Source organism: Amphiura filiformis, chromosome 2, assembly GCF_039555335.1.
Source record: "Amphiura filiformis chromosome 2, Afil_fr2py, whole genome shotgun sequence".
In the NCBI taxonomy this organism is placed as follows: Eukaryota; Metazoa; Echinodermata; class Ophiuroidea; order Amphilepidida; family Amphiuridae; genus Amphiura; species Amphiura filiformis.
In genome coordinates, this window is record NC_092629.1 from 14,235,038 (window position 1) to 14,247,967 (window position 12,930).

General features: G+C 36.6%; 1 protein-coding gene across 1 annotated transcript in view; it reads left to right on the forward strand.

The window, feature by feature from the left end:
- Positions 1-12,930, forward strand: part of LOC140138407 (nardilysin-like) — a 69,972-nt gene that overhangs the window by 29,499 nt on the left and 27,543 nt on the right. Inside the window, 5 exon segments of the mRNA XM_072160308.1 lie at positions 3,718-3,875; positions 8,705-8,786; positions 9,990-10,090; positions 12,086-12,212; positions 12,498-12,593. Coding sequence (XP_072016409.1) covers positions 3,718-3,875; positions 8,705-8,786; positions 9,990-10,090; positions 12,086-12,212; positions 12,498-12,593 — 564 coding nt within the window.

The following is a 12,930-nucleotide window of genomic DNA, read 5'->3' on the forward strand; positions in this document are numbered from 1 at the left end:
TTCAATGTGGTCCATATAATGAAGATTTTGATTCTACAACATTATTAGATCTGTTATCAACATCAATTATGCACTCACAGGCAACCAAACATCATGCTATGCTCAGTAGTCCACTGATATGACCTTGTTCCAGTGATCATTCCCCGCTTATTACTAATTGTTGACCATGTCATTTTTTGATATGCTGATTGCTGAACAAGTTGATGTTTATATGTGTAGGCCTAACCTATGATAACTTTTTAAGTCATAATTAATTCAAACATAACTTTGGCAATACTCAATCGTTTTTAGTTCGTTGAAACGGCAAAACATACTTTCTTTTCCTTGCAAATCGAATTAGCAGACATCAAAAACATTTCCGCCACAAGAAGTGAAAAAAATAATTCATACCAATAGAAGAAGGCTATCATCTTAGCTAATCTTTAGTGTACACAAATCCCATCTCAGAATTAGGTACCAGCCCTATGGGCTGGCGAAAATAAATGAATCAGTTTTAGCTTTGACATGGGCTTACACAATGTCTGCTTGTATATCCACCCCCCCCCACACACACACCCACACACCTCGGGGTTGTTCTCATGCAAAATTTCTTTAAAAAAGCTAACCAGTAGCTTTTTACAGACTGAGAAAATAATAGCTTTGTTATGAGCTTATACAATACCAGTCTTGCAAATGTACATCCATGCATACACACAGACATGGGTTGTCTAAAAATAAAAAATAAAAACAGTTCTCATGCAAAATAAATCATCTTGTTCTTGTGCATTCAAATTTTGCATAATTTGTAGAAAATGTCTTTAAAAATAAGCTAACTAGTAGCTTTTTACAGACTGGGGGGTGAAATAATAGCTTTGTTATGAGCTTACACAATGCCAGTCTTGCAAATGTACATCCACCCCTACACGCAGACATGGGTTGTCTAAAAATAAAAAAATAAAATCTACTTGTACCAAAATCTTCTTGTGCATTCAAATTTTGAGTATAAATTTTTAGAAAATTTCTTTAAAAAACAGTAGCTTTTTACATTATACAGACTGGTGAAATAATAGCTTTGTTATGAGCTTACACAATGCCTGCTTGCAAACGTACATACAAACATAGGTTGTTGTAGGCATACAATGCGCTTTTGGTGGTTATGTGGGAAACTATTTAAATTTCGCTGGTACTTTATTTTTGCTACCAACCGATGGGCAGGAATAATAATAATAATAATAATAATTTAATCTTATATAGCGCATTACAAACAAATCTCAATGCGCTTTACAAAGCATACATAAAAGCATAAACACATGGCAACAATATTTAAATATACAGCATTAAGATACTGAACTAACATTTTAAAAGGAAAAGCTAGATTTTGTTTGTGGGGACTTAATTTCATGAATCCAGAAATTCAATGTTACCGCACCTCTATACATGGTCAGTGGTCAATATGAAAATTGATAGAAATGTTCAAGAAAATAAGGGAATAACACATCCCCTGTTTTATGACCTTCATATAATGTAACATTTAAATGTTCATTCAAACCGCCAATAGAAACCGTTCAAATAATATCCTCTTTAGTTTTTGTTCTTTATAATTGCTTGCAGAGTATTTTAAACCATTTACATAAATGCAGAAATCTGGGTTTTTTTTAATGAGTTTGCAAAAAAATTTTTGAACCAAAAGTGCATAAAATTTAAGTGCTCTTGGTGTATTCTTCACAGGCCCGTACGCAGGATTTATTTTGGGGGGGGTGCTGATTTTGAAAAAAAGTGGACTTTTTTTCAAAAGTTGGACCTTTTTGGACTGGGGGCGGCGGATTTGGACATTTTTGGACCAAAAAGGCATAAAAAAACCTCTATTTTTTTGCTCGCCACGGTCGCAAATGGCATTTTTGGGTCAAAAAGGACCTTTTTGGGCCTTTGATATTTTAGGGGTAAAAGGCCGCACCCCCCTGGTTACGGGCCTGATTCTTCATGAACTTAAAAAACAACTCAAAATATTAAACAGCATAAAATTCATTTGGATGAGCATTCTGTACGATCACACCATTACATCATTGTGCAGAGCTATTGGCAACATCAATCAAAACACCATGATTTGCAACATACAAAATGCAAAAGAAATTAAGTTATTTTGCATTATTGGGAGCACAATTAATTTAGTCTTTTGTGGGAACAACAGCCAAATCAATCAAATACTGTAAATGTTAAATTTTTCCGCAGTTAATTTTTCACGATTTGCATGTTTTCGCGATTCTAAGCTTCCTGACAATGACCTATACACAAAAGGAATATCAAAATTCCGGCTCTAAAGATATATATTTTCTAAACGAGGTTTTTTTGACCCAAAAGACAAGAGGCAGACACTCTCAACAAAAACGTTATTTGGAGTTTGAACAACTATATTACTGATAAAGGCGGCTGTACAAACATGTATATTTGTAAGACCAATCTATTGCAATGTTTTTGAGAAGGGTATTGGCCTTTCATATCTTTCGTTAAAAAAACCCCTCGTTTAGAGGCATATATGCTTCTAGACGGAATTCTACGGTATGTATTTAGTTTTAGTTGCTTGAAATGCAAGAAGTTCTAAAAGAAATTGGTGTGTGAAAATGTCTACTTCACTGTATGGTAGCATGGAGGGAACCAGAGGAGGGGGGGGGTTGCACATCATCAATTTTTGGCTGGTATGTTCAAGGGTCTTTCTTGGATTTCTGATTGGTCTGAAAAACCCAGAAATGTAAAGAATGAACAGTTTATTTGTCTTCTAGAGCTGAAATGATCAAAATCAAGGGTCTTGGAGCTCTAGTTTTGTAAATTTATGGGGTCTTTGCTTGAGATGCAGAAAGCATGAAAATAAATGTAGTGCGAAAATGTAGCAATGTAAAACAGTAGCATAGAGAGAAAGTGGGTGAAATGTTCATCTGTTTACTCCCCTACATTTTCTTAGTTAAAAGATTATTAAAATCGCTTTTCAATTTTTAGTTATGTGTCAATCACCTGTAAGGGTTCAATGGCATGTTTGTGTAAAAACAGTTGTTCTGTGCAGAGACACACTTTGGTCATGATGGGACCAGGCTGTGGTTGTGTGTTTGTTGGGGGGGTTGTAGGACTACTACGTCACCTTTAGAAAGAATTCAGCCTACAGGTTCCCTGATTAACGTCACTTCCATAATGTGGTGATTGATTAAATATCAGATTTGTCAGTGAACTCTCAAAATTATTTTCATGTCGTCGGTTGCCTGTGTAAAAATCCAAGGATCCACGGTTGTGTGTGAATATGAGTAGGTACATGTGCGGGGGTGTATGTGTGAGTGGGTGGGGTGTGTGTAGAGCATGTTTTTGTTCACTATTGTTGTGGATATATTTGTGTATCATGTATGTAGAGGTAGGGGTGTACATACAAGATGTGTGTCTGTTTTGTTTGATTAAGGTGACTACAATGACAGGAGCTATAATTTTCCTGTTTTAGCCATTTAAATAACTGCAGTGTACCTCTTAATATTAATACATTGATCTTACAGGAATTGAGTCATTAAAAAACAATAATTACTTTTATATTTCCCGAGTTACGGCCAATAATATAGCAAAGGTTTTGGCATTTTCCCTGTGGGCCGGAAATGACATCCCTTGGTATTTCTTTTATATAACCCATACCATTCCACTTGTGTAATCTATAATCTCTGAACTGTTTATCATTTTACCATATTAGGCAACAAAAACAGTCCTGACGATGTAGTGATGGGAGATTACCCAGGGCTACCAGGGCCAGGGGTGACGATCCCGACGGCTACACCGATGATGACGGAAATGGCAACAGCGCTGCCAGCGACGACCCAGAGTATCCTAGCACCAGCCGGCAAAAACCAAAGCAGAAAGAGGAGAAGCTCGTATGTCTCATCTACATGGCCACAAAGTTAAGTATCACTTGGCAAAACGCTGTCATAAACTGGCTAGAATATGTTGGCTTATTTTTTCCCATCATGCCGCTCATACTGAGCGGCCATTTTAGATAAATTGCAAAAAGCAAACCCTGATTGGTGGATTATTGAATAAGTACCTTTATGGTCGAATAACAAAATGTGCAACTGTTATGAACATAATTTAGGTGCATTTTTTAAAAGTTGTGGCCTTTTTAGTAAAAGAGTTTTTATGTAAACAAATGTCTACGGAGATAGTGACAATTGAGGGCGCTATAACCTCAGTTTTCAATCAGTTGGTTTCTAGCCATAAAATGCACTTTTTTCTCTCTAATTTTTGCACAGCATGTTGATAATTGAGACTTCTGGTATTCAATTCTCTGTTTCCCTAATCCATGCTGGTACTCAAAAATAGAATGTCCTTATACCTCAAAGGTTAAGATACCGTACTGTCTTCTCGTTGAAAAGTTGGGACCAGATTTACCCCGTCTCATTTTGATACCCCCCTCCCATGAGGTAGGCCTATTTTAACATAAATGGATTAAAGCCATTATACAATTTATAGATGTCACATCAAAGTTACGAGCCTTCATTATCATCATCAACGTCTTTGCATGATGGTGTTTGATCTGGTTGTGTGGTGTTTCTAGATGTTTTTTTTGTCATGATTGGTTACTTAGTATTTTTAGACTCATAATGCATGATTAATTGATCAGTGTTTCTTGGTCGGTGTTTCTAGACATTGGTTCAAAATGTGGTTTGGAAATAACTGAAAACACAGAACATATTCTTGAATGGTGGAAGGGTCAATAAAGTTCAGAATGTTCAGCGAATTTGTTATGAAAGTAAAACAAACTGGTAAAGAAACTGGATTTGAATTAATTTAAAACCAATTTGATTGAATTTAAACTGGATTTAATAATGATTTTGACTAGCTTTAAACAGTGATTTAACTGGATTGTATTAAGGTTTAATCTTTATATGATTATGGAGCCAATATAGTTCAGAATGTTGAGTGATTTTGATACAAAAGCAAACAAACAGGCAAAGAAACTTTATATGTCTGGATTTGAACTGATTGTAACTGGATTTAAACCAATTTGATTAAATTTAAGCTGGATTTAACAATGACTTAACCTGGATTTAAACTGATTTAAACAGGATTGTATGGAAGTTTAATCCTGATGTACTATGCAACTGTTTCATGTATGATACACTGCTGTTGATACACAGACTGAGATCTTGACGTTACGTATCCAGATCACGATTAAAAGCCCACGACGATACATTTATTCTGCAACCCGGAAATATTAAAAAGCCAATAAACAGCAGTCGATTTTGCAAGTGAGACTTTACTGATTATATCATCACCATCATCATCATGCACGCTTTTCCTGTTGCGGACTACTAACTTCACGCAGCATCTAACCATGATATGAGCGCAGTGTTGCCAAAAACTTCAAAAAAGCATCCAATATTGGATATTTGGACAGTTTTGAGTGCTGCCAAGGTGTGGTGAATTGGCACGCCAGACCATTGTGAATGACCCTCAACTAGCCCAGTTTAACAACTTCAAAAATGCACCCAATATTAGATATTTGGGCAGTTTTGAGTGCAGTGTTGTCAATTTAAGTAGCAAGGCGTGGTGAATTGGTACACCAGACTGCTGTGAATAACCCTCAAGCAGCCCAGTTTTTAACAACTTCAGAAGTGCACCCAATATTGGATATTTGGGCAGTTTAACCAGAATTTAGAACATAAACCACCCTATTGGCATTTGAGTGAAAAACTTCTAATGTACCGGTACTTGGTCTAATAACACTGAGTGATCAATAAATGGCCACAAGACCATTGTGATTGCAATTTGGAAATTCAGATACTCAAAACCCTTTATAATTCAGTGACATAGAAAAAATTAAAGGAAAATGCACCAAAATTATTGCCATAGCCTGACACTTGCAAAAGTAGCCCATTTTGGGGCAAGTTTTGGTACGATTTTCTGAGGCTCAGCAAGTGATCTTCAAGTACCGTGAGCCAAAATTCCAGCACCTAAATCGCATTGTTGGCATCACTGTATACATCAGCCCACCTAACATAGTTCATCTAATGCTTGAAGTTCATTTATGCTTGCATTAATATCTAACCATCTAACAGTCACACTGAATAAGTTTTAATGCAGAGATTAAAAGAAAAAAGGAATTCCATGTCTTATTTTATGCTCAATGGGTTATTTCAGTATACCCCTATGGAAGATTTATCTCACGCAGGTGGTATGAATTTCAAATGAAATCGCCCATTCATGATCAGGTAGTTCTATTTGAAATCTACACTCCTGTGTAGGAGATTAAGGTCTTGGTTTCCATAGGGGGTGTATGGATTATAACTGGAATAGGCCAATCCAACACCGACTACCATTTAGTTTGGTTGCTATATTCTCATTCAGTTTTGAATCATTTGAAGAGCATCTTCAAAAACTGCTAATAGCTTCAATTTTGATGTCATCATGGACATTTGCACTCCAGGATTGTTGATTTTCTGAAGTGTTCAAAGTATACACATAGATAGATAATTTGTGCAAATCAACTGGTTCCTTCAAAATTCTATTGAAAACATCAAGATTGGTTCTTTCACTGTGTGACAAATTGTAACCCTGCCCTTTTCATTCATTAACTTGTTTAAAAATTAACATATCAATATATTTATGCCATATAACAAAACATGCTACATTCTGCATCTTCATCATAACATCATTAATTACAAAAACAAAATACTTTAGTTAATCCCTGCTGAAGTTGAAAGTAACACCAATCTGCATAGATCATTTTCATTAACGAGGTATAATTTGGGCGTATGTATTGGTAAGTTGCATAGAATGCGTTTGAGAAAATGATACTAACAACATTTACAGTGTATAGAATCGGTCACTTTTAAGGTGGATCGCTGCAAGTGTTTGGATTTGTTGAAAATGACCGGAGGATCTCCACACAGTGTACGATATGGAAATCCTGTGTTGGTGGTGGAATACCAAACATGCATTGTTTGTACATGCTAAGAACCAGGCTGTATTATAAAAGCAAATCCAAACATTGTGTGGCGATACATTGTCAGAGGATTGTGTCTATTACCTGTGCGATTGCCTAGTATGATATGATACTGGCAAAGGGCTACGCACAGTTGCTATCCATACACCCCTATGGAAGACATAACTTTAATCTTCCACACAGGGAGTGAATTTCAAAAGGGGTTACCTGAATGGATGATGTCATTTGAAATTTACACCCCACAGGGGGTGTATGGATATCAACTGGAATAGCCCATAGTGATCAATCATATGGACTGTGTGAATAGGGCCATCATTCCTTACACTTCAGTTTGAAGTTGAGTTTTTGGTTTGAAGTTGAGTTTTTAGTTTTGCTGGCTTGAAGGGGTCCTTGTGACATAGCTGTTCTATTTTATAGTAACATTTATTTCACTAATTTCTACCATCAATGCTACACAACATTTTTCTGCCAAGTTTTCTCCCTGTTGATGAGTCCATTTTGCATATTTTACCAGAAATGTTATGGAGGTGCTACAGTCAGAATGGCAAATGAATGAACACACTTGTGCCATTTCAGACACACACTTAATTGCATGTGTCCCGAAGCCTCCCTGTCATATTCGTAATGTTTTGTTCATTTATTTGCCATATTTCTAACTCTATATGCAACATGGACGTTCTGATTAGGCTGAGTAAAATAGTATGTCTGGTTCCAGTGTTTAGAAAATAAGTAAGTTGGTGAAATTGTTAGTTTTATCCAAAAATGTTTTACTTCTATACTAGTTGATATGAAAAATATTGTATTTTGCTGGTAAAAGATTTGATTGCCAACTTTTGCATGTGAATGAATATTGCAACAAGTTGACATAAGAACTGTGAAAGGGGTTATTCCAGTTCAAATCCATACACTCCTTATGGAAGACATAACCTAAATCTCCTACACGGGGTGTAGATTCAAATGGAGTCACCAATTCAGGTAATTCCATTTGAAATTCATACTCCCTGTGTAGAAAAGTAATGTCATATGTATGTCTTCCATAGAGGTTGTATAGATTTCAACTAGAATAGTCCATAGCACTTCAGGCCTCAAAAATATTTAGAATCAGTCCAAAAGATGGTAGATCTAGTTGTTTTCTTTAAATTTATGGTCATTCTAGAAAATTGGAACCAAGCATGTATTTGCCCCGGCCCCCAACTCAACACAAAAATTGACAACCATGAGAGTTACCAAATAGCGCGGAAAACGGGTAATTTTTTTACCAGTAGCGAGGACCGCAAAATTGGGGAAAATAGGGGGTATTTAATTTGAACATTCCACGAAATTTGACCGTGAAATCAGCAAAATAGGGGTATTTAATTTGCACTGTACGCAAAATTTGGACAAAAGGGTACTTGGGAAAATTCGCAATTTTATGTCAATATTTAGTGTCACTGAAAAGGGTGTTGGAAATTTAGTAATTGAAAACCAAAAAAGGGTGTTGTTTTTGGCCAAATTTTGTCCTCGATTTTGCATGAATAAAGGGGGGTAAATTTGATGAAAAATCATTGCAAAGGGGGTCTTTAAAAGATTTGGTAACTCTCATGGTTGCCAACTTTTGTGTTGAGTTGGGGGGGCTGGGGTATTTGTTTATTAGCTCAATCAAACGTGTTGCTATTCACATAGCAAAAACATCACTGCCACTTGGTTCCATGTCCTCTTTTTGAGGTGTTTTGAGTTGTCAGGTATTTGAAAGTAGACTTTGTTTTTCTTCTCCTACAGGCTGCAGCTGCACTATGCGTAGGAGTGGGCAGTTTCTGTGATCCAGATGACATTCCTGGGTTTGCCCACTTTCTTGAACACAGTAAGTATTCCTATCAATCTGATGTTCCCTTGGTTAGGCACAAATCACATCAGAGGTCATAAGCGCATACACACCCCACACACACATTTGCGTAGTAGAGGGCAGTTTCTGTGATCCAGATGACATTCCTGGGTTTGCCCACTTTCTTGAACACAGTAAGTATTCCTATCAATCTGATGTTCCCTTGGTTAGGCACAAATCACATCAGAGGTCATAAGCGTACACACACCCCACACACATTTGCGTAGGAGTGGGCAGTTTCTGTGATCCAGATGACATTCCTGGGTTTGCCCACTTTCTTGAACACAGTAAGTATTCCTATCAATCTGATGTTCCCTTGGTTAGGCACAAATCACATCAGAGGTCATAAGCTGCATACACACACCCACACACACATTTGCGTGAGGGAGGGGCAGTTTCTGTGATCCAGATGACATTCCTGGGTTTGCCCACTTTCTTGAACACAGTAAGTATTCCTATCAATCTGATGTTCCCTTGGTTAGGCACAAATCACATCAGAGGTGATAAGCGTGCATACATCCCCACATACATTTGCATGTAGGGAGTGGGCAGTTTCTGTGATCCAGATGAAATCCCTGGATTCACCCATTTTCTTGTACATGGTAAGTATTCCCATCTGCAGTTCCCTTGATTGGACAAAAGGGACAAGTAGACTGCTGCCCCAGGCGGTCAACGTTCAGGTTGACGACTTAGAAACTTTTGTGTAAATTTTATGTCAGAATCTAATGAGCTGAGGATTTTTGTCCATGTTAACCTTTTAACAAGCATCTGAAATTTGATATTTATTTCACAACATTCAGCCCTCAATCATGTCACAAGACCACTCAAAGACACAAGCAAATAAAAAGTTCTGCTATATGATTTGCAACCAAAATTGTGCACATTGATTTTTGTGTGTTTGGTAGTTTTGGATACTTTAACAAGCATAAGACACAAAGCGGCAAATAGCTGGGAGTCGATTCAGGAGTGTTGCCACATGTGGCGTATGGCTTGGGTCACAACTTTTGACCAAAAAGTAATTCCTCTGTCACTGAGCCATGGGCCGTTTGGCAAGTGCAGCTTACAAAGACCTGCTAGCAGCAATCCACCAAAGCGATACGCTGCTCAGCAGCAGTAGTATGGCACTTATGAAACCAACATAAGAAGACACTAATATTTATGCTGTTTGTTTCTCTGTTTCAGTGGTTTTCATGGGGAGCGAGAAGTTTCCTGATGAGAATTCCTTTGACACATTCATCAAACAACACGGGGGCAGTGACAATGCTTCCACAGACACAGAACGGGTAAGTCTAGTAGTCACCTCTCATGAGGGGGTGGGTGGTGGTAGCATTTGTGGATTAAATTCAGCCTCCTGCTCTCCCATGGTGCATATGGTAGTACATGTACACTATCCATCATTAAAGCATTAATTTCTATGCCAAACAAATGATGTAATACAGAGAAAATTACTATTTCGTTCCTGCGCCAATATCGTCCACTGTATGTATCAGTGAGTTTATCAAATAAAACCTGGATCCCTGTTTGATCCTGGTTTTATTATAATTTAGTATTTCAGGCTTAGTCTTTCTCAGGCGATTTAAGCACATCATTGGGTATTACAATCATGCCAAAACTGGAAATTCAAGACAAATTGAGAGGATCGCTGTGAGCAAATGGCACATTATGGCTTTTAAGCCGCTTGGTCTCATGTACAGAGAGCTATACCTGTTACAACAATGATGCATTTAGTTCTGACAAGAGTAGGGAGTTAACCCCTCGGCCTTCACTGTTCCAATCCGTCCCGTTCGGTGATTCTTGACAGTGTGTTTGATACTTCAAATGGCTGTCTCTTATTCAAAGAAAAAAATAAGATTACTATGCCTTAACCAAATGACAGTGAATGTACTATTTTTGAACTTGGCTAATCAGTTAATTAGTTCCATGACTTTGACCTTAAAATTATCTACCTAGTTCTTAGTAATCTACTTAAGAAGAAGACCACTGGGTCAAAGTACTATTAGCATATGAATAATTGGATCATTGATAATTAGCTCTGTGTGCTGGCCATAGGCTTCAACATAAAAAGTCCCAAGTTTTGAGATATTTTCCCAAAATATCAAGAGCTATCTTAAGAACCGCTGAACCAATACTAGGCTTGTTTGTACCCATTTTAATACATTTTTTCATGCTGATTCCAAATATGTTCTTGAAAATGTACAAATCTGAAATTTGTGAATTTTTGAAGAAAATTTGAAACTTGTCGTCTGCAGTTGACACCCGTGTGGAGAGGGTAAAGAGTGGTTGGTCACATCTTGTTTAATGTAATTATACTTTATAGGAATGTACTTGGTTGTGTTGGCAATTTGAGGATGACATGGATAATATGACGATAGAAGTGGAAATGGGGATGTATTGTTGATGATGAGGCAAAAAAAAAAGGAACAGTTGTATTGCTCTTAGTAAAACTCATAAATGTTAGGTGATATTTGCAATGTTTCCCATTTGAAGGCAACACAACAAGTTTTTTCCTGATGATGATGTTGTAATGATGATGCTAATTACCGTAATCATGTGGGTATAAGCCCATCTTTGGATATATATCCGTTATTTTTCAAAACATTCTGGAAACAAGGGTGCACTTGGGTATAAGCCTAGTTGTAATTCAGTTGTAATTTTGACTAAGTTCTTAAATCAATCAATGCTTTTCTCTTACATTTAAGAACAAATATAAAAGAATATCAGTTGATAATTAACATTCCATACTCATAATTAAAAACATTGACATAGATGATAGAAATTACTATACAATTAGATATATACAAATGGGGATAATTGTTCTTATTTTTAAATTCAACTACTAGCTGCTTCCCGGTTATAGTGGTGGTGGTAATGATGATTAAGTTGATGAGGATGATGAGGATGATAATGATGTCATATTGACAACTTCTATGAGGATGATGATAGCATGAACAATATGATTATAGCTGGGAAAATGATAATGACAGGTTATCTGGTGATAATGGTGATGTTAATGATGACAAAGATGATGATGATGATGATGATGATGATGATGATGATGATGATGATGATGATGATGATGATGATGATGATGTTGATGATATGAGGATGATGATGAAAATAACATGGTGGTCATTGATGACAAAGTTGATGATGTGATGATGTAATGATTTACCAATTTCACTCAATGAGGACGAATGATGATGATGAACTGATCATGTAACAAATTTAAACTTGCCTTGTGATCTTACTGAAATATAATTATTGTTATTTTTATTTAGACTGTGTTCCAATTTGAAGTGGATCAGTATCACTTCAAGGAGGCTCTCCTAAGGTTTGCCCAGTTCTTTGTTGCACCACTCCTCAAGGCTAGCAGTACAGATAGAGAATTAGAAGCAGTCGATAGTGGTAAGTACCATACCATGTGTACCTCAAGGATCTGTACCAGGTCCTTTCTTTAGGTCTGCTTATATTTTGTACCGCTTCCTCAAATTGGCAGTATAGATAATAAATAAAATAATAAATGTTATTTAAATTGCTACGTGTACCTCAAGGATCTGTTCTAGGTCCTCTTGATAATTTTTGGAGCAGGTTGGTAACCTGTATAGAATATCTCTGCTTGATTTAAAGTAGATGATGCTTGTAGTATTTTTGCTAAAATAAATTATTTGTTATTCTTTCTTGAATTTTCAGAATTTCATATGAGTTTACCAACAGACCACTTTCAGAAACAACAGTTACTGGGTAGTATGTGTAAACGACGCCACCCTATGGGCAAATTTATGTGGGGTAAGTAATTACTAATGTTCAGAAGAACACTTCTGCAATGCGGTCCTCTCAGATGCCTTCTGATTATTTTAAGAACAGTGCATCATACACAGAAAGCGCAGCTCGTGGACGGCATATATTTATATAAATTATTATTTGCAGATTAAATATTAAGTTTCCATGAGTTGTTACTTATCTTACTTTAATCGGTGATCTTTGGATGAGAAATGTCAAATGAGATATCAGTCATTTTTTCAAATAAATTTCAGTATTCAATTTCATTTTCATCGCAATTGGACTTTTGATTCCAGAGATGTTGTCATTTCATTGTTGCTCAGAACAATAAAATACAAATGAA